A 23,000-nucleotide genomic window follows, 5' to 3' on the forward strand; every position below is an offset into this window, starting at 1 on the left:
CCATGCTCATTCTTAGGGATCAGCCTTCTGCTATTAGCACGCATAACAGACACCTTATCAGATCACTATCTTTTGTTGAAGCCTATTGCTAAGTCAGCCCAAGTTATCCGACAAAGTACATGTACCAGTAGTTCTCATTACAGGTTATATGCTACTCTTTTATGCGGTATTACCAAAACTGAATCTTTTCTGGAGGTATCTCTAATCACACAATATGAATATTTCTTCAGTCGCACATCATGGTCTTGCAGGCTTTCAGAACTCCACCTTAAAGCTTACTCTTCTGCAACACCAGTTTCTTCAAGAAGATGTTCCTAGAAGTGGTTTGCTTGTACATGTGTCCTGCTCGAATTACATTCCAAGTATACCTTTCTGTACATCCTGAGCAATATTTGGAACATGTACGCGGCTAATAGGAGCCAAATATTTTACAAAATTAACTAGCCCATCAGTTCAGGCAACCTAATACCATTTTGTACTTAAATATTAAAATTATTCACAATTATGCTTGCTACAATTATGAAATAGAAATAATTGATTCAGAAAGCATGCAGTAATTGTGTGAATGTTTGGTATAGAAATCTTTGTTTAAACCAAAATGTTCTCCTGTTATTTTTAATACCAGTCTGTCATTTTTAGATGGACATTCTAGGCAACATTATAAAACATGCCATGAAAAATTAGTTTTTAAATACCTTAGCTTTTGCTTTAATCCTGTTAGATGGTGCATGGATTGGTTCACTTGGTTGACTGTCCACACATCATAATCTGCTCATAAAACAGTAATGGCATTTAGTCAAATTGAAGACTGCTCCCTCTAATTAAGAGAGAGAATCAGAGAGATGGTTTACATGAATTGGGTCCCTCATTTGAGTGATGGATGCCAAAACTAAACTGTCTTCCATTCTTCATTATTCTTTGACCTAGAAGAAAATATTGAGTTAAGCTAATCCTTCATAAATATTAAGGCTGGAATAGCATTTATTTTTCAAAACCATCTGAAGAAATAGAGGCTTTTGTAACAAAAAACTTTCGTGTAATTCATATTGTTGACGAAGATTTAAGCTTATCATTAAAACCCCCTCTTTTCCATATAAACAAAATTATGTCTAATTTTTATGTGCCACCTATGTTGAATAATTACATTGTAAAATTGTTTCCAGTCTTCACATGTATTTGAAAAGTAATGCGCTAAATTTGTAAAAATAGGAAATATTTATGTATGGTGCACTGACAAAAAAGAAGCAAAGATTTAGTTAGAACTATGCGTGAAACAAAAAATCCTGTACACAATCTGCTAACTAGTGATAATTGAATGTATATTTCTCATGCATCTAAAATGATGGCTGCCATTTTTTATGTCAAGGAAAATCAGGCCTACTTTATTCCATTCTGAGATGTTTTTCTGCTTTTTGCATGTTTCCCAAATCCCTTTATATTAGTATTTTATCAGATTGGTGAATTGTTTATGCTTAAACAATTTAAACTACAAACTGAACAGTAGGCTGGAGGAATTGATCACCCCTCATTTTATTAGTGTCCAACATATGTGGTTAATCGACCCTCTATTCACAACAGTTATTTAGAAACAGAGAGAAAAATGTTGCTTTCTGAGGGCAAGAGCCGTGTAAGATTTTTTTCAGAATTGGATATGTAAATGACTAAATTTCAGTTAACTGTATGTATATATTTCACTTGTGACTATTGTGAAAATCTGGCATTGCCCTGCCTTTCATTGGCCAGTATTAAATACCCCTAATTTTGAAGATGTTATTAAACAACCTTCCTATAGAGGCATAAGCATCTAGCACAAAAGTGAGTTCCCGGGGGTAGAATTTAAGAATAAGGTGTCAAGGACAGAGCATGAATGTATGCATCAATTATGCTAGATTTATGAATACAACATCATAATTGGAATATTAGTAGGTGGGGGTGGTTAGGGAATGGAAAATTAATGTCCAAAATATGACAACACCAATCGTTTGACAAACACTCGGTTCACTGTTTCAGATTAGGTCGTGGTTCTGTATAAGAACCATAACTAGTAGAGACATCTACAGGTCAATATTATGATCCAACTTGTATATTTTCCATAAAACGTATCTCTGGTTATCAATGAAAACAAAAGCAGTGGTAGAACAAATTGCCTGGAGGAAAGAACCAAGGTGCTGACATAGATTATATAGAATGTGTTTCCTGCTACTCACAAACCTTCTTATAGGGGCAGATGGAATGTGTGCTAACAAATAACGCAAATTAAATCGAAACAAAATCCCAACTCAATTTTTGATGGGCACACCATAACCTGTAAGTAAACTGTGGGCCATACCAGTCCCTCCCTTCATTCTCCCTTCTCTTTCTCCTCCAGCTATACCCTCTCTTCTATTCTTCCCAATTACATACACATTAGCAGGGAACCAAGAAAAAGTTGCCATTCAATAAGCCTCCAAGAGCACTCACTCAGGTGCTACATAAAGCAAGCACAGAGTTGGCTGACATACTTGATTGTACTGCACCAATGATTCCCTCTCAGGAAGTGCCGACTTATTAGGGTGACCTCACAGGAAGTGCTCAAGTCATGGGAAGTGTTCACTGCATAGGGTCCTTTAGGAAAAAACTCTATGAAATTTGATTGTTAAATCCCATACGTAGCATTATTAGTTAAGCTTTCAGCTTGTCAACAACTAATTTGCGTTTAAAGAGGTTCGTGTGATTCCTCTGTACTAATGGTCAAGTAAACAGTTGGTGTTAACTCTGACTGGCATTCTAAGGACATTGAAAGTTTTTTTTTTAAATACACTTTATTGACATTTCCATGAAGAGTGAAATAACAAGCGTCCTTCTTCAGGTTGAATAAATCCCTCCATTGTTTAACGAACCTTGCAAAATGCATAGCAGCCAAACTAGGATAATGCTCTGACCTCCCACACCATGAGCAGGGGAGATTAAGCTCCTGTGAGGACCAACACACTATGAAGGCCGCTCCCATCCTGTCCAGGTGCTCAGACAGAAACTTAACAAGAACACCCCCTCAACATCCCCTACGCCCCCACCTCAGCGCTTGAACCAGAGAAAGCGCCAGTATCCAAAAGACAGCATAAGAAAACACCACAGGTCGTTATTCTCCCGGGTGCGGTGAGGGAAGGAACAGAAGGAAAAGGCCCTCCCGCAGGGCCCATGCAAAACAGACATTTGAACACCACCAGGCTGGTAGGTACAGAAATGGAGGGACCGGGCAAAGGCCAGGATCACCATATCTCGACACGATGGGCGAAGGGCAGTGAAGTGGCCCCCGAATTGGGACCGTTGGAGTTTAAATACTCCAATGGGACATTTAAAGCCCAGGACACCTCCAAGGGGCACTGAGCTTTTTTGGGCTTCCCGCAAGAGTGTTGCACTTCTATAATCCTCCCACCATATCAACTCCGCTCTCCACTTGGAAAAAAGTGGGTCCCTGGGGCTTTTCCAATTAAGCGTGACCTGCCGCTATGCCACAATTAAGGAGACAACTGCAAATTTAATAGCACCCTTGTGCTTAGCAGGTCGCGAGAAGAACCCCAACAGGCATGCCATGGGGATTGAGGGTAATGTTCGTTCAGTAACCTCATTGATCAGCACCACAACATCCACCCAAAAGTCGACCAGGTGGCGGCAGCTCCACACCGTATTAAGCATATTTGGATCCACCAACCCACACCTGAGGCACCCAGAGGCAACCCCGGATAGTACTTGGTTATCTAACTGGGGGTAAGATATGCTCAGTGTAGGTAATAAAAATTGATCAGCCTGAACCAGGCATTATGAGACACCTGGGGACTCCAGCCAGTATCTTCACCCAGTCAACGTCCAATATAGCGGTGCCAGAATCAGCCGCCCACATGTCCCGTGAATTGTGGAGGGGTGTGTACATACCCGCACTGTATGCAGGTATCACCTTATACCTGCTGGGAGAGGTGCAAAGGGTATGGCATCAGTGTGTGTGGTAGACTCAGCCTGCCCACACCTCCATTTTCACCGCAGAAGCGATGTAACCGTCCCAAAAAAGAAGAAATTACCCACAGCCACGTCATGAAGATACCTGTAAATCCTTGAAGTTCTACAAGAGTCTGGGGTCATAAACATTCTCAACAGTCTCTAGCCAGAGGGCCACCCACTCGTCAACCTACAAGAGCATCCCTCCCCCCCCGGATGAATCGAGACAACCAGGGGAGGGGGATACCAGGGGAGTACCCTCTACGGCCCTCTACAAGTAGCACACCCAGCTATGTTTAGCAACTGCTACAGGCTACCAGACTCCGTCCCAAGTGTCGGAGGCTCAAGCTAAAAGTGCGACAGACATTGGAGTGCCAGTGCCCCCCTCTTCTCCAGTGTCACCCCCGCATGGTATCAGCAATCCATCTATTGACCCATTGCAATTGAGCTGGCACGTAATAGACATCAAAGTCGGGAGATGCCAGTCCCCACATCAAGAACTGGGCATTGTAGTTTCGGAACAGCCACAGAGCGCATACCAGAGCCTCAAATGAGATCTATGAGCAGCGAGTGCAATTCCCATAACAATATCAATGGGGAGGGCGGCAAAGCAGTACAACAAAATGGGCAACGCTATCGTTTTGCAATTGCCACTCGCCCTCCCACAGATATAAAGTGTTTTACAGAAATGTATCCCTCCTCGGAGTGTCGCAATTGCCCAGCACAGGCTGCCATTCAGCAGAGCAGTTTCTGTCCTGTAGAGCTACACTCCCAAATCCTGAAAGGTGGTGGGCTTTCACTGAAACCCCACATGGGCAAGGGGTGCCTCAGGCCCTGGGCGCAAGAGGAACACACTATTTTTTTGCCATATAACACAGAAGCCTGTGATCTTTCCAAAGACATCCAAGAGATGAAAAGCCTCGGGAACATTGACCTGGTGGTACCGAAGGAAAAAGAGCATGCCATCATCATAAAGGGCAATGTAATGAACAACCCCCCAGAGCGCAATACCCCCGTAACAGGTGCCTTCCTGGGCCCTGCAGGAAAGGGGCTCCACCGTAATGAGAACAAGGGACAACCCCACCACATAACCTACAGGCCGCCGATATCACACCTCCAGTTTAACCCTGGCTGCAGGGTTGGCATACAGGAGCCTAGTCCCGGTAATAAAACTTCCCCCAAGGCCCATCTTGTGCATCACCGTGTACAAATACTCCCAAACCAAGCTATCAAAAGATTTTTCAGTATCAACGTACATCACTGCTACCTCCTCATGGATATCTGAGATGGCAGGCAAGCAGTGCTGTCACCCGCCTAATGTGCATTGCCGTATTCTTCTCCAGAATAAAGCCAGGTTGACCGGCATGAATGAGGCAATGCACATGTGCCAGCAACCTTGTAGCCAGTACCCTTCTCTGGACCTAATAGTCAATGTTTAACATTGACATGGGCTTTGTAAGATGCCAGCTTCTTAGGCGGCCGCTCCGCTTTGAGGAGAGGGACTATCAGCACCTCCTTCATAGTGGATAGCAAAACCCGGTCAACCCTCGCCCTCCTGTAAACTTCTACCAGCCAGGGCACCAACTGAGCAACAAAGGTCTCATAAAACTCCACCAGGAACCCATCCAATCCCGCCACCTTCTCCTGACAATGGCTTTAATCACAGCCACAACCTCCTCTAATGATATGCCTACTTCAAACACCTCCGCTACATCCAGTGAAAGGGCCGTCAAGAGCAGAGTGTCCAAGAACGGGCATAGGCCTCAGGCAGCCGGCTGGCATACAAAGTAGCATAATATATCTGGAACAGCACGTTAATAATGGCTGGATCAGAGATTGGGCACCAACTCTATCAAATAACTACAATATCTGTGATCCCCATTTAGTGGGGTTCACCAACCATGTCAATAACGCCCCAGCCTTATTCCGCTCCTCATGCGCTCTAACCATATAAGCTCTGTAATCAAAGAAATGAAGCTGCTCCTCTGGGGCTGCCAACTTTTCCTTCTCTAGGAGCAGAGCATTGTGCACGGAGGAATCAGTGTGCAAGCTCCTGTGCCTGTATTTCACCTTGTAAGGCCCGCGTGAGTGAGCCAGTGTTCACTAACCACCGTCTTAAAAGCCTCCTATTCCACCAAAATAGAGTCAGTAGATCCCATGTTCACTGCGAAGTAACAATGTATTCCCTCCTGAACAGCCTCATGAAACACCTGGGCCTCCAGATTCTCACATTTAAACCTCCAACTGGGGATAAATGGGTGAAGAGATGCCCAAGCAAAAGAAATAAGAAGTGGGATGTGATCAGATTATTATCTGTGCATGGACTGTTGGGATGCAAGGAACCGCATCAAGGCGTACTTGTAAATCATGAAGATGTGAATGAAATAAGTATTCACGGGTACTGGGATGCGACGGCCACCAGGTATCAACCAATCCCAGTGGCTGAGCCAGTCGGAGAGCTTTATGACTGTTTGCAGTACTGGGGAATCCCGTAAGGGCAGATCCGCCATGTTGAAAGCAGGGTCAGCTACACAGTTGAAGTCACTACCAATAAGTACAGAGGTCATCATATAAAGAGCCCATGCCAAGGAGACCGTATCTAGGAATTTGTGCTGGTCTGTGTTGGGGGCATAAATATTGATTAACGTAAGAGGTTTACCCCCCAGTCTGCCACCAAGCACAACATAGCAACCTTCCTTTATCTACCCTCTCCTCCAAAAGCTGAAAGAGCGTTCCAGTTCTAACCTCAAAAAGGATCCCCTCTAGCAAAGGATGAGCAAGTGTTGTAAGTTTAGTGACTGTGCCAACGGTTCTGCAAAGCCACCCCCTTCCATGCTGTCAAATGTGTCTCCTGCAGAAGGGACATATCGACTGCCTCTTCAGGTATGCCCGCACCTTGGAGCGCTTTGTCATGCTGTTGAGCTTCCTAACATTCCAAGATAGTATGTTGTATCAAAAGGATGTACCTGCTATCAGATGAAAGCCACCATATACGATGCACCCCGCAGAGGGCCCACCCTATAACCACCATCCCCTCTGCCCAAAGTGCCCACCTCACAGTACATGCAGGAAGCTCTCTGGATTCAAGAAACAACACCAACCCCCACCCCAGGGCAGTAAGGCAACAGCCCCCCCATCCAAAAAATGTAATGATAAACAGAACTAAAAAACTGTGTGTGAATCACACAGTGAACTAAGAAGGGTGGTGATTGACTTAGAGATAAAGAGGCCCTCTGGCTAGAGCATGCCAATTAAGCCTGTAGGATCAGCTAACGGTTCACCCCACCAGCCCCATGCAGTTATCAACAGTACATCACCCAAGAGCCACATTCTGCGATCACCTGCAGTCTGTGGTGTGATCTGCGGGAGCTCGGTTCCAGAAGTTGTGCGCAGGGTGCAGTCAGACCCTAACTCTGAATTGGAGGCACTGGATGGCCAGCTCCCCTCCTCCGGTTGAGTATCTATGTCATCCGCCCCAATGCTTGCTGCCGCCTCCACCACTTGCATGTTATCCCTTCGAGCCTGCTCCTTCGAAGGGTCGCTGTTTGAGATAGGCCCACACCAGCTTCTCGGGCGTGCCAGCTAGGAGTCTGTGTGTGGAATGACCTTGTAATCTGGCTGCTCCCCATTCCAATCCCAGACCATCTGTGGATTCCTGAAGAATCTTGTGCCATTGTCTGTTGCAACACTGAGACTAGCCAGAAAGATCATGTCATATTGAATCCCCAGTTATCTGAGCCATGTCTTGGCAGCCAAGAAGGAGGAGCATAGTCTCTGTACTGCCAGCGAAAAATCTGGAAACCCCATCACCTGATGATTCTCGAGAAGCAACTCCCCCTTAACCCAGGGTCTATAAAGGATAAAGTCTCTGTACTGAAAATGGAACAAACATGTCCCCATCAGACACGGTGGAGCACCTGGGATGGGAGGGTGTCTAGGGTCAGCACCCGACGAGCTCTTTCCAATGCGAAAAAGTGGGAAAGACCCTCTGGAGCTATCTCAGTCTTAATCCAATTCTCCAGAAACTGGATCATGTCTTGACCCTATATCCGCTTCGGGAGACCAAGCACGCGGATATTGTTTCTGCATGCTCTGCCCTCCACATCCTCTGTCTTGTATTCTAGAGCCTGCAGCTGGTCCATCACCTCCGCCATTTGAGTCGTGAGTCACACTACAGTTGGCTGCATGTTACTGACATTGAGCTCCGTGATTGTCAGTCAATCTGCCAGTTTTCGCTGGTCATCTCAGAGAATAATCAGGTCAGCCACCATAGTGTCCCTCTTGTGCTCAAAAGCCTCCCAGGTGTCCTAGATTGGCGCATGAATGCAATCCAGCTTGGTAGAGGACACCCGCGCCATGTTGGAGGGGCCCGCTCATTATCACTGTGCAAAGAAGAGGTTGGCCGAGCACTGCCCTCTTTCCCCTTCCATCTTGTGCTGCAGCCCATGATCAGAGGGGTATATTACCAGCACCATCTGCAGTCAATGCCCAAATCTGAAGCTCTGCTGCTCCCACCATTTCTGGAGCCATGAAATCAAGGCTCACTGCTAGGCTATGCCCTCTACCAGACCACACATGACAAACAGGGAGACAGCAGACTACCGCAGGGCTTGTGGGGGGGAAGGCAACATGGCCAGCTCAGGCAGGGCAAAGAGTACTCTGGAGCCACTGATCACCCGAGCTCCTCCAGAAGCACTGCACACCCTTGCTTCTGAACCTCCGGGCTGGGGGGAGGGGCCAAGTCCAATGGCCGCATGCGCACCAACAGCTAGATGTCACTGAGTTATGGTGAACAGCGTGGCCCCGGCGTCCTCGATCCGCATCCGGTGGCTGGTCTCCCCATGCCGCACCGCACCAGCCACAGATGTGGCAGAAGGCTCCTGCCCCCAGCGCACCAGGAATCAACAACAGGACTGGAGGGGCCTTCGCCTCAGGTCTCCATCGTGTGTGGGCAAGCTCCGTTCCTTCTGGTAGATCAGTGAACTTTTCACTGTACCGTTGCCTCCACTGCCATCTTGTAGCCGCACTCCAGCTGCAACATTCAGGCCGCATTCAACACTCCCAATGGCCTCAAGCACCCATCACATGGGGCCTGAATCATCATGGGGATTTGCACAGGGGCACTCTGCATGTCACAAGGGCCGGCGGCAGAAAGATGAGGCTGAATGGCGGCAAAGACTTGGGAGCTCGCCGACTCAGCAGCTCACTCCATCGGTGCCAAAGACACGCCCACACACAAAGTAAGCTTAACAATATTATTGAAAATACAGATAATGTTAGTGCTCTTTGGGAAGCTGAAGAGGAGAATGGTGGTTTTGCATTACTCATGATCATTACACTATGCTACCTAAAAGTAGAATGAATTCCTATCATGGCATTCCTGGACCATCTCTTCCTTCAGACAGAAATCTGTCAGTAGCTTGAGCCTTGCAACCAGTGTAGCTAGTCATGCTTGGTATGATAAGTCCTCTTTGACTGGCCGGGAGAGAGGGCACTGGGTAATGTCAGTAAAAATATTGGAATTGATTGATTCTTTACCGAGGTCAGCTTCCTGTAGATGAAGTATTGGAAAGCTGAAACAATATTGAACCACATAGAGGTGTCAATGATTTTTGCTCACAGTGACTCTGCCTTGTGTTTCCAGACCATGTTCCAGAAAAGCTGTTATATTTGAACTACAAGTGCATTACACATTTATGCACGTTTTTATAATTCTAGAATAATGTTACATTTTTGGGAGACTATGGTGAAGTAGTAATATACGTTACTTGAGCTCCCATTTGCTACACTTTTTAATAATCTGTTTTTCACTTCCACCATGGCATTTACCATTCATTCACATACCATCACATTACTTAAAAACAATGCAATAATTGATCTAAGTGTTCTCCACCAGTTTGGGAAATATAAATCAATCCTGCTTAGATTCCAGTATGGTTCTTGGAGCTTAGAAATGGTGAAAAACAGTCACACAAAATTGCAGTCCTCATGAGTTAGATAATCAAATTGGCCATTTACCAGCATCAGTGCACATGCATGAATTGTCATGAAAACTGAAGATGGGGAAGGGAGGCTCAGACTGTGTTGCTGGCCAAATAGTGGCCGGACAGATTAATTTGGCCTAATAGACTTCTAGGCACCACTAAGCATGTCTTCTTCTTGCTAGTCTTCCTCTGTAACCATGTACGTGTGATGACCGAACACGGACTGGCATGACCTGCTGCAGCAAGGAGAGCAGTAGCTGCTTGTTTTTATTAGGCCTCGGCGGTAAATTCCATTCCACTCGCTGAATTTGGGTAATTTCGCGTTCCATGGAGAACACGGAATTGCTAATAATTCCATAATCCGCAGCTTCGCTGAATTTGTTGCTTGTTCGCGTTTTCAAAATGCGCGTTTGCAAGATATTTCCCCCCCCCCCCGAGCACGCAAACAGCATTCACGAACAGGAAAAAGCATTGCAAAAGGGCAGAACAAGCAATTCCGCATGTTGGCAGAGATTTTGCAAGCACCTAGGGAATTTTTACCGGTTTGCGGAGCTTTGCTTAGCGCGACTATGCAAATTACGCTCACACCTAGTTTTTATTCCTTAACTGCATTTGGGCTGAGGTGCATTGAAGGTAAGACTGGAGGCAGCAGACGTTAAGTTATCTAACTCACAAGGTCCAAGCACGAGGCTGACAGATTTCACATTCTCTACAGTTAAAAGCACACACAGTCTTGGCCTTTCTCTTGCTTCTCACAACCACCAGCTCTGCTACATTTCAAAGGCATATGACATCTTTCTGTCAATACTGACTAAGGTCTTTGCTAGGGTACAAAGTAAGTAAGCATTTTACACAAAATGCTGCACATCAAAACTCTCTTACCCACTTATCTACCCTCTGACCCATCTCCCAAACATGCAACGAAATGCCCATCCAAATGCCTGGCAATCAAGCTGTCACCCAAAGGGGTACTGCAAGGACAGCATCCCATGCCTGGTGAAGAGGCCAAGAGTCATGGAAGCCCACTTGGCCACAGATCTCCAACTGGGGAACTAATGATAGTTTTGGTGCTGGTTCACAGAATCTCAGTAAGATGCAGACGGTATTTAAAATGTCCTTAAAACCCTTAACTTTCAAAATAGGGTCATGGTAAGATTTTCTCAGTGCCAGGTGTTGGAACAGATCCAAGGCTTTGCCTCTGATGGACAAGACAAAAGTGGAGACAAGAAACCAGGAGATCAAGGGCTCATATCTTTGAGACCGGATTTCTACACAGTCTCTGGTTCCTGAATCAAAGGAGTCTTATCTATTAACCTCTCTAACTTTCTCAGGCAGAAGATGGAACCAAAGTCCTTAGAGGCAACTAAGGGTTCCAACAAGATTCAGGTCAGGGAAAAAGGAGGCTTACCAAACGTCATGTAGTAATTCACTCTTCCCTTGGCTACCACGTGATGTAGACTTTTCCCACTTCACAATGGCTGGGTGGCCTTATGTCCTGCAGCAGCACCCCCTGTGAGCAGCACCCCCTCACAGTAGCTTCCAAGCAGATGTGCTGATTAACTCCTTCTAGGCAGGCTGTCTGTAGGATGCCATCCGCTCTCACAACAGGTCGTTCTCTCCTCCTTTCAAGGCTGTTCCAGCGGCAACTTTCAGCACTATCCCTGTCCCAGCACTAATCCTGGTGTTATGGACCACTGCTTACTTAAAAAAAAAAATTGGATCATTCGCAGTGGGCAAGCTGTCTCTTTGAGACCTATTCTCTTTTGTTAATGGGTTACCACAACCTTTCAGTAGGCTGTAAAATAGGAATGTTTTGCAGTCAGATTTTGGTCGCAGAATATAAATACTTACCATAAAGAATCGCTGTTTGGAAGGAACGCCCTAAATAAGCGCCTTCCAAATAGGGATTCCTGGCGGTTTCCTAAAGCTATTTAGCAATTTGGCAACAGGTTTAGTACATTTGAAAAACAAATGTTCTTGTTGCATACCCCTCAATTTACCGAATCGCAGGGTTTGCGACCAGAAAATGCATTGGTACATCTGGCCCATGGTTCTCTACTGAATATCAAAAAGCACAATAGCTGACTGGCCCGCCTATGTTTAGAATTTCGAAGAAGCATTGTGCTGCCAGGACATGTGTGATCATGCACTATGACACTGTGTAAAGCTGACTGCGTATTGTGAGGATATAAACAAGGTATGAAGAGTTGGCAGTGCTGCTGACAAATGTTTACAACACCTACCAACTCTGCATAACAAGGAGGGCATAACAACCAAAAGTAAGAGGGCACAAGGCAGGACCAACTGTTACAAACAGAGAGCAAATAGGGTACAGAAGCAAAAAATAAGGTGAGAACAGGGAGTGGGATTTAGAAAGGAAACACATCTACATGAGAGGGGGTTACAGGAGATGCCCCCTGTGCTGCACGTTAAAGTAAATATGTTAAAAAACAAAATTTAAAAAAGAGGGTGAAAGCGTGTGCTTGATGGTGTTCCCTGTGCTATAATGGCAATGAAAAATAGAGTGGCCAGCCCATGGGACACTAGGCTTGTAGAACAGAAGATACAAGTTGTGCTGTGGCAAAAACCCATGGATTGTAATTATTGGAGTGGGGTTAATCCGAAAAGGAATGCAGTGGAACAACAAAAGTGCTGGGAGTCACAGCACAAGAGATGTAATCAGGTGGGAAAAGATGCAGTTTGGCAGTGGAGCAGAAGGTTCGTTGGTAGCAAGATCAAGAGGGTGGACATTATATTAGGAGACCTATCATGGACCTGGAGGTGCATGCGTTTGGGGGTAGATCTGGCAGATGCCATCTGCCGGTGGTGTTGATACAGGAGATATGGTCCATGAAGTTTATCATGTAAAAGGATTCTTCTTTTTTTAAAGAGATGGAGTGATTATGTGTAATTCCTGCCTCCTATAAGCTTCAATGTCATAACTTTGAAAATGTCTTGACAAATATGGGCATTTTGTTCAATTATCCAAAGTTAATGTTTTACAGACGCAATTATGTTCCTGGTTGCAAATTTGAATGTTTAATTATCCTCCACACTGTCATTAAGAACCTCAGGCTTTGTATCTCTATATGGAAAGAAACAGAAAGTAAAGATAACACATTGTTTTCACCTTCTTTATGTACAGACTTGTGTCAATTTCCTTTTAAATTAGTCATCAACAAGCTTCACCTCATATAGCTGACCTAGGTTCGCTTGTGGACAGAAAAATATATAGCATTCCAAAGGGCTATATTATCCTGGATAAAGTACATTCAAGTTATTACTAATAATATTATATTTGCTATTAACAAAATGGCTGTGCTTTCACTATTCCAGATTGCAGTACTGCACAACACCGGGTCCTGATTGGCTGGAAGGCAGCACTGATTTTTCAGACTATTATTCTAGATTTACAGACTACACACACTTCCTTTTTCACCTATCCACTCATCCTTACCTCACATCCCATCACCTACACTCCCCATCACCATGATCTCGACCACCCTTCCAACCTCTCTGGACTTCCAAGGCCTCGTCTCACCTTGTCTCGCTTCCTCCTTGCCAGATACGAGCTTAGAGTGATAATATGGAATACAGATGAGGTAATCCTTGAAGACGATGATTACTTCACAGGAGAAAAGTCTAGTGACATTTTTGTCAGGGGGTACGTACAAGTGTGAAAACTTGTGTTGCGGGTGTGCTTCTTTGTAGCGGTGTAGCTCGCGGGCACCAGTCCTCCATAGCTGTTGTTGTTGTTTTCTGTGTTGTGTGTGAATAACAGAATTTTACTTTTTTGTGCCTCTTTTTGTTTCCTTTTTTGTCTTTCTCCCCTTGTGTTTCTTGTCGTGCTATTGCTGTCTAGTTTTGAGCTGCGTATTATTATTTGGAACACTGACGAAGTGATTCTAGAAGATGATGCTTTCATGACAGGCGAGAAGATGTCTGACATCTATGTCAAGGGGTAACAATGACTGTCGTGCACGGCCTGTTCCCCCGTTTCCCTCCACCCCACCACCTAACCACCTTCCTCTCCCTCAGTCCTTCATCTCCATCTATGTCCTTTTCCCTATCCTCCCTTCACCCATTCCTGTCCGGGATCATTTTAAATGTCCAAAACTGCTGTCCTCGTCACTGCTTGTGTCACTGAACTGCACTGCTCTGCACCCCAAAACTGTCCCACTCCCATTTCTAGCTGGCTGATGGGTTGACATGTGGTGGTGCTGCTGGGCTAGTTACCAAATGAAATTGCTCTTCAGTCTTTGAGGGAAAAGAGAAGAAATCAGTGAGTTTACAAGACATTTAGTAGGGCCACCATAACCACAGAATGCTACATATGACCAGAAAAGGTTGAACCAGGTGTCAACGATGCATATACGGTCTGGGATTCAGCATAAGGAAAGCTAACATTTTAGGGTGGCATGATTATGGAACTGGTATAATTGTCCATCAGTTACAGGGATATTCATAGCCGATAAAGAATGCTTTGCCCAACAAGTCGGCCATGCCTCCTCTTGCCTGTTTAGTGTTGACAAGATAACCATGGTTAAATTCAGATTACTCTTGTTCACATGAAACCTACATCAAAATAAGCTATGCAGCAGTATTGTAGGCTAAAGACTCAGTGTAGCATCTTATTATATGCTAGTTACATGAATTTTAGCTCAAGAATTCAAAAGATACCACCATCTATTGGGTTGGTTTACAACTTCTTCGCTCCTGTTGCCCCCTTCCCTCCCCCACCACCACAAAAACTCTGATCAAAACGTTTTACAAACATATTTAAGAACTTAGGATAATACTTGTTGATGGTTTTGTATTAGAAAGAGACATGGGAAACCACTTTCTTGAATGATGCCATACATCCAGACCACTAGTGGACCAAATGCTGATTTCTGTTGGTGCAGTACATACATTATTATACCCCTTGAGTTATGGGAGGGTCGGTTTTAGACGAGATAGATTATGGCATGTGATAACGCCTAGTACAATATGTTTCTGGGTCTCAGGTTGGAAAAATGGCACTTCAAATCCCAGAGGTAAAACCACAGGTTTCTTAACCCCTTCGATGCTTGTGACGGAACCATTCCGTCATCAGTCACGGTTGGGCTGTGCTGATGACGGAATGGTTCCGTCACAACCACACCCATTTCAATGAGGGACAGCACAGGAGGAAAATTCCTGTAGCAGCGATGGAGTTAAGATTAAAGGATGTTGTGCCAACCAGCATCTATACCACAGCATTACTGATGCATCAGATGTTAAGAAAATGTTAGTCCTGGAATCACACTGACATCTGTGGTGGGGGTACAGTCATTCTCCTGGGAAAGCACAGACTTGTGCATTCAAACATTCCATGTGCCACCAGCAGACTTAGAGGTGCCTTGGGAGAGGAACTGAACACACCAAACACATCTTCCATGAAATGAAAAAAAATGTTGTTAGTCCACAAACACATTTGTTTTGGGTAGCAAACATGCGTACAATGGCTTGACTACATGTACGGTGTGTTCTTCTATTTTTGGGATGGTTGTGAAGGATACATTAATAAACTTTGTGACCAATCATATTTCTTCTAATTTTAAGAGTACTCCAGGGCACACTAAATTGTAAACTCATTGGTTTCTGCAAGTGAAGCTCACGTGTCACTAAATCTGTCCTCAATGCTGTGATCTAAGGCACCTGAGACTACTTGGAGTGCCACGCATCTCTAGTATTTACCACCCACCCATTTAAGTAGAGCTGTTCAATTTATTATGCCAACGTGTCCAGGGAGCCTTTAAAGACAGCAAGAAGGGAACTGGAACACATACTATGAATTGGCAGGACCCACCGGAACCCTCAGCACTGAAGAGGTCTTTCATGCCCCAGCACCACCGCACAACCCGGTCAGCTAGAAATGTCCTTGGAGGAGGATCTGATTGCACACAGTGTGCTTCATGTGTTTGCACCATTGCCGTCCCTGCAAGAGAACGCCCTTTGGTGGGGAGGTGGGAGGCAGGGAGAGCCAGGATGGAGGTACTCACTTTTCTTCTGCTCATCTCTCAGGCAGGTAAGTGTGACTTTGTTGTTCATGTAACTGCACTGCACCTGGAAATGAATGCATCACCCGAGCACTCTGCATGTCGCTTTGAGGAGCACCATCTCTGTTATATGTGCTTATTTTCTTCCTCTGTCTATCATTAGAAATGCCCTGTCTTCTACTTGATGGCACTTGTGCAGTCAGGCTGGAGTGGGATATTGTCTTTCCTTAACTGTTTCCTTTCCCAAGAGTGCATTGCTTTGGTATACTCAAAACAGGTGGGACCCTATGACTGAATTTACATCAACAAACGCATACAGATTTACATTGTCAATTTGACAAAACATAGAGTCTTTGGAATTACCTCAAATTATGGTTAGTGGATCTGTTCTGGGACATCTATGAATTTGCAGCTGCAGATCTTACATGCTGATTATTTTACTTGAACCAGTTTTGGAACAAATGCAGAGGTGGTGTGAACACATGTTCACCCAGTAGCTCAGATATCCACAAAGGCATCCTCAAACATGAGTCAGAATAAATATAAAACACTGCACAATTATGTATTGCACTGAACAAGTCTTCTGTTTATTAACATATTAGGCTTATAAAACCGATCATCTAGTGCACACTTGTGATCATTGTCATATGTTGGTCTTTTAAGAGGGCCTCTTTCAGATATGCAGCAGCAGCTAAGCGCATATGTTGTAATGGGCCCAACCCTTCGAGATTACCTGAGCAAATGACTCTTTTGGTGTATCATATTCTAACAAACTGTATATCTTGTGCATTAATGTGATGTAACTGTGATTTGCTGAGATGCTGTATATCCCACTATGCCTGTGGACACTCTGGAGAGGACAAACATCATGGTGGAGTCAAAACCGCCACAGACCCAGCCAAAGAGGCAAATGAGCAAAACAGCTCAGTGATAATCATGGGAAATCTAGATAGCCTAACTTTAATGTCAGACTGATAAAGAACTGTATTCATAACTCATAGACAATAATCCATTTTAGGATTTTGTCCCTTTAATCAATGCCAGTCTTTTATTGTCAAATATTATACGACTCTGTAGCTATTTCTCCACAATCAGTCTTTCTGAAGGATTCTAAAACATCTCCAACAAGCATGTCCTTGCTGCACTCGCCTTGCGATCATCACGTGAATCCAGTTCCTCCACCCATCAGCCATGTTCTAACTTTTCAGGTTTAACATGGTGGATCCAAGCTGTAGGAGGATGCTAGCCCCCAGCCCCAGATTGCTATTAAGTTGCAGTATACCTTTCAGACCTCCCAGGGTATCTTTATTGCCAACAAATATGTCAAGTCATTAGTTTCAAAATACATTCTTAAAACTCTTGAACAAGACCCAGAAAGTTAGTTCCACAACCAACCCGCCCTACTAGAGCCAGAACCACACTCTAATTAAAGTATGTTGAGAAATGTCTTATTTCTTATGCTACTTAATACATTAGTAGCATCAATCTACTGGTTGTTCATGCAGTAGTCCCTCTAGTAGTCCCTCTTTTCCTGTGTGTTCTGAGCTCTTTTAATGTGTTATGTTATTGTGAATCAGTTCTCCTTACCCAAAGCGCCGGGACACTCTTTTTGAGTAACTGTTGCGCTATACAAAAGAATAAATAACATAACATAACATAACATAACAATCTCTTGCAATAGTAAATAGTTATTTAAATAGATCATTTACTAAAGGGAAATAGCGTTGTTCTAGTTGAGGGCATGTTCTTAACCTGCATGTAGACTAAGATTAGAGTAGTGTCTTAGAATTTAACTAGCTTTAACAATTGCAGACCTCGTGTGGTCACGTCTACACTGGCCTACTCCTAGCTAAGAGTGTTGATATTATATAAGAACACAGTGATGTGGCAGGTTCCTGTAAGGAAAGTGAATTTTCCTTCCTGATGAATTTAGCAACAGCTCTTTGTGAAGCAACCTCCTGTGATTGCCTGATACGTGTAACGTGGCTGGCCTTCTGTCAATCAAATGCAAAACATTGTATGGGTGGCACTGGATAGTTATGTGATTTAAATGAATCCCACCTCATCTGATGCTAAATACAGTATCATTGTAGATGACTTAACTGTGGTTAATTTCTAAAACTTAGCTGAAGAGTAATATACCATGTGAAGAAAGGTCTGACTTAGATGATGAAAGATTCAAATGTGGGAGTAAGAGAGCCCTTCAGAGGCAGATGTCTTCTGGGGGTCACTGTTCAAAAGCCTCTCAGCTTTCTATGACCGAGAATCACGGTGTGATTAACTGTGGTTAAACGCATATCCAACTCTCTGTCACACTAGATAGCAAGAGTTTATTTCTGACAGGAGAAGGCACCAGGGCAGGTTATAAGACTCCACGGTCCCAAGTTCCCCATGTGTAGTCCATGTCAGGATGCCTTGTGAGACCTGTAAATTTCTCTCAGCTATCAATTCAGGTTATGATCAGACACCCAGAGTTTGCCTCTGAGAATTCCCATGCTTGCCTTAGGGAGTCTGAGGGAGTGAGGCCCATTGCAGCACCTTGCAGGATCTTACAGGGGACATCTGCCACTCTCATGGGCTACTTCAGATACAAGCAGTTTCACAAGAAAGCCATACAGGATATATATTTTCCCACTACCTACATTCCTAAAATAGTATCTGGTAAAGGGAAAAAAGGTATAAGTTTCATTGTTTAACTATGCAAAACTCTGCCAGAACGGACTTGTCAACATGACAGTCAGTTCTCCAACAAAACAGAAGGCAAGGAGTAGTAAAACCGTTAGACCTGTTTTAATTGTTAATAGGTGCCATTATATTTTTACATATTTAAGTATGGGTGACTTCAATAATAGATGGTAGTTTACGTGTGCAACAGAATGTCTATATATAGGGTGCAATTGACTATTGCACATCACTAGCAAGACAATGAAGGATTAGGTTTACACCGATATTAGGCACGCGGTGGTAACCAGCTTCTCAACTCTAAGAGTTCAACATTGATGAGATTGCTGTTTTACTTAGTCGTACAGTCAATCAGTGACTACAATGATGTTTCTTTAACAGATCTCATAGAAAGTGGTGCAGTTTAAGCCTACATTAAATCAAGACAACTGCAACACCATAACTGTTTTGAAAATCTCTCTGGGTTTTTGAAAGCATTTTAAAGTTGGTAAAAAACAATGAGCAAGTTATTTAAATGTTTCTGGTTGCTAGAATTAATAACTTACACATTGGTAGAAGTCCATGGCAGATAGAAAACTTCCCTGGAGTGAAACAAAACCTCTGTAGACCAGTGACCAAGGTGCATCTTCCAGGCATCATGGGAAGTAGTGCATCTCTCTTAAAAACAGCTAACCTGCACCAGAGTAATTTTTTGCTTTCCTTCTGACTCCGCTTTCACACTGTAGGTGGCTGAAGGGCCAGCAGGAAGACAAGCAAGACACGGACGTCCACTACCACTCACTCACCGGTGAAGGAAACTTCAATTGGAGGTTCCTATTCCCGTTTGACTACCTGATGGCCGAGGAGAAGATTGTCATCTCAAAGAAGGAGTCCATGTTCTCCTGGGATGAGACTGAATACAAAATCCCTGCACGCCTCACCCTACAAGTCTGGGATGCTGACCACTTCTCTGCAGATGACTTCCTTGGTAGGCATGTGTGTGTGTGTGTGTGTGTGAGAGAGAACACTAAATATATGACCATCAAAATACTGATATGGTATTCATATTAATAAATGATGTGTAGGCTCTAAACGTATGTGCCACATACTAAAATCACATTTAGGGGCTCCGGAGACATAGAAGGCTTACACAATAGGGACTGGAAGAGGTGCGAAGCTCCAGGATAAATGTATGAAAATAGAATTATAAAGTGCTGTGGAAAACTCAAAGGTTAAATGATGCTAGGAAACACCATTACTATAGGACAACATCGCAGGGGTGCACTATTACTATATGGGCATGAAAAGTCACTTTTGCCCAAATTGGGATTGGTGGGGAGTAGGAATAAGGTCTGGGGTGTCTTAAAAGCCCAATCAAGAAAACAAAGGGAGTCACTGACATTGGAATTGTGAAAGGTTGCTGTCTCGACTGGTCAGCCGAATTATTCTCATCAATGTCTGTTTGCAGCACTCTTGACTGCTTGGCAATTTAGTATTTCAACAGCGAGAGCAAAAAGAAGCAAGGATTTGATGATCAGTAGGTCAAGAAAGAGATGGGATGCAAATACCAGGGATCTTGCTTCCAGCCATCTTGAGTTACAAGACCATGAGCACCAGTTGCTTCTCTTTGGTGATGGCAATGGATGCTTCTCATAGAATGGTATGAGGATAAAGAGCAGATTTTCCTTTTTGATTTCAGACACAGCAGGTTGGCTTTGGAGTCATAGGACTGGGGAAGCTTCTTGACATCCATGCTTCAACAAAGGATAGGTTGTTTTCCTTGGCTGTCTATTAGTCCACATGCTTGGTGATATGTTTGTAGAATCAAATCATTAGCATGGGAACAATCAAAATATATAGTGAACCATATCACTACCAGCAATGTTTGAAGGCCCGACTTGAAATTAATTCTACAGGCATCTGACCACTACCTCGACCTATTCAATGAATTCTTCCCTGTCATCAAACAGGTGGTAACTAACAATAAGGCAGCCACCTCTCTAGACCACTCCAAATCTTCACTCGTCAAGCCCCATGTTTTATCTGCCCACAGCTCCACCACCATAGACAGGCCGCCCCTTTGACCGCCACGCTCCACCACACCCATCAGACCACACTATTCCAGCTAAGCCACTCCTCCAGTAGATGTTGGGACAACCCCTTCTAACCACCCCAGCACATGCGCTCTCACCAATACCTCTAATGCCTTAGAACGACACTATGACATAGTATATCCATAACCTCCCCCACATACTGGTCCCAAGCTTAAACCCAAATCCCTCCCGGCACATTCCTCTCCTGCTCCTACTCCTCACATCAACGAGAATCAGGGAAAATAACACATCAGAACACCATGCCCCAAACCCCGTCCCCCTGTTACCATACTGAGATTGAGTCTAGACTGGGTGAAATTACACAGGTACTACAACAACTCAAATCCGACTTGCAGAAGCGAACAAGCTTCACTACTGAGCTAGACTACAAAAGATGGCCCTCTAAGATACCTGCGAGCAATAGGCCGATATGCAATGATAATTTCTTACACCATTCTGACATGCCATTAAACTCCTACAACTCCCAGACACCCCAGCACAAAAGATGGTATCCACTCAGTTCCACAACGCCTCCTTGAGACCGGCCAGGACCAAGATCTCTCTATCAGACAAAGACATCCAAGCCATTCTCCGCACGTACAAAAATGCACACCATGACCTGCCTCATAGCCCGAATCCCATCTCAACAATTGTCTCGAACCCACATAGAGAACAGAGACCAAACTCCAGAGAGATAAACAAGGCCAACCTCAAACCAGTACCCATCACAGAGAAAAACCTCACGGAAAACCAAACCCCACCTGAAATGCATACTCCTAAAATGCAAATCGGCCTGGAAACATGCAGCAGACACAGCAGACCTTATCCTCACCCATGACCTTGACCTAGTCCTTCTAATTGAATCATGGCTAAAGAATGACTCTGCACCAGTCCTTGACGTCTTAATCCCTCCAGGCTTTGACATTATAAGAGCAGACCGACCAAAAAGATCTGGAGGTGGCATAGCCTGCATACACTTCATAAACCTTATAGTGAATCAGTCACAATCCATCAACCCCGTGCGAATACCTAGGCATAAGCATTGCAAGCAACAACAGTCCCCTATGTAAATTACACCTGATCTACCAACCTCCAGGCAACAATCTCACACTCATCGTACAAATCATGGAAATCATTTCCTCCAACATGGGGCAACACTGCCCCCAAATCTTCCACGGTGACTTCAACCTTCATTGGAACGACCATAGGAACCCCACAGTTAATAGCCTAAAAACCTTCCTAGCTGACCTCAAACTTGTCCAATTTGGGGATAGCCCAAAGCACATCCTTGGCGCAACACTGGATCTTGTCATTGCCAGGTCAAACTCCATCATACTTGAATTGATCGTCCCATGTGACTGGACAAACCACCACTGCATCACCAAACCAACAAACACACAAACTGCAACTTAAGAAACCCAATCAATGGGAAAGGAACACTCGTGACATTAACCACAAAAAGTTGACATCCTTCAGCAACAGTTTACTGACGTCACCTGAGGACAGGACAGATGTCCACCACCTCACAACCCACTATAACAACTTGATGACTAGCATTCTTGACAGTGTCGCGCCCTATCAGTTGAAAAGACTGTCCTCTAAAGACTCCAAACCATGGTACAATGGAAGCCTAAACAATTAAAGACGCAACCTAAGACTATGGAACAGGCTTGGATATCCTTACCGTCCCAAGAGCACCTTAAGCAACTAAGATCAAAGAGGAGCAACTACAACATACACATTAGAATCTCAAAAGCAAATTTCTTCAAAGATCAACGAAACAATGCTAGAAATCGACCAAGAAAACCGTTCGAAATTATCAAATATCAATCCTCTCATCATCCCAACGACTCCTCATCAGGTCCCTACTTGCAACCTAACTGCAACACATTTGCATTCCACTTCCTGGAAAAATCTAAAAAGATAGAAACGAACAACTCACATTGTTATCTCCACCTAGCCCCCGCACACTGCCGGCTGTACAAACCCCTAACCAACAAGGTCTAACACTCAATTCAAAATATCTTTATTCGATTGTTGTGTGCAATCATAAAAGTACAAGCAAAAAATTACAAATTACAATATAAAAGAAGAATATAAAATACATTAATTCATTGGATTCATAAATAAGACATTTACAATTAAAAAATACGATTTCAGTTTTAAAGTGCAGTTATGTAGTCATACGTTTCCTGATAATCATCACATTCCTTAGGAACAAAGTCATTGTTGCTACAGATACATGATTGTCTAATGCCTGGATACTAATC

At 44.1% G+C, this 23,000-nt stretch overlaps 1 protein-coding gene across 1 annotated transcript in view; it reads left to right on the forward strand.

Moving 5' to 3' along the window:
* Positions 1–23,000, forward strand: part of OTOF (otoferlin) — a 784,068-nt gene that overhangs the window by 694,080 nt on the left and 66,988 nt on the right. Inside the window, exons 41-42 of the mRNA XM_086928061.1 lie at positions 13,819–13,917; positions 19,384–19,625. Coding sequence (XP_086784187.1) covers positions 13,819–13,917; positions 19,384–19,625 — 341 coding nt within the window. The remainder of the gene's footprint in view (positions 1–13,818; positions 13,918–19,383; positions 19,626–23,000) is intronic.

Source organism: Lissotriton vulgaris, chromosome 6 (assembly GCF_964263255.1).
Source record: "Lissotriton vulgaris chromosome 6, aLisVul1.2, whole genome shotgun sequence".
Taxonomy (NCBI): Eukaryota; Metazoa; Chordata; class Amphibia; order Caudata; family Salamandridae; genus Lissotriton; species Lissotriton vulgaris.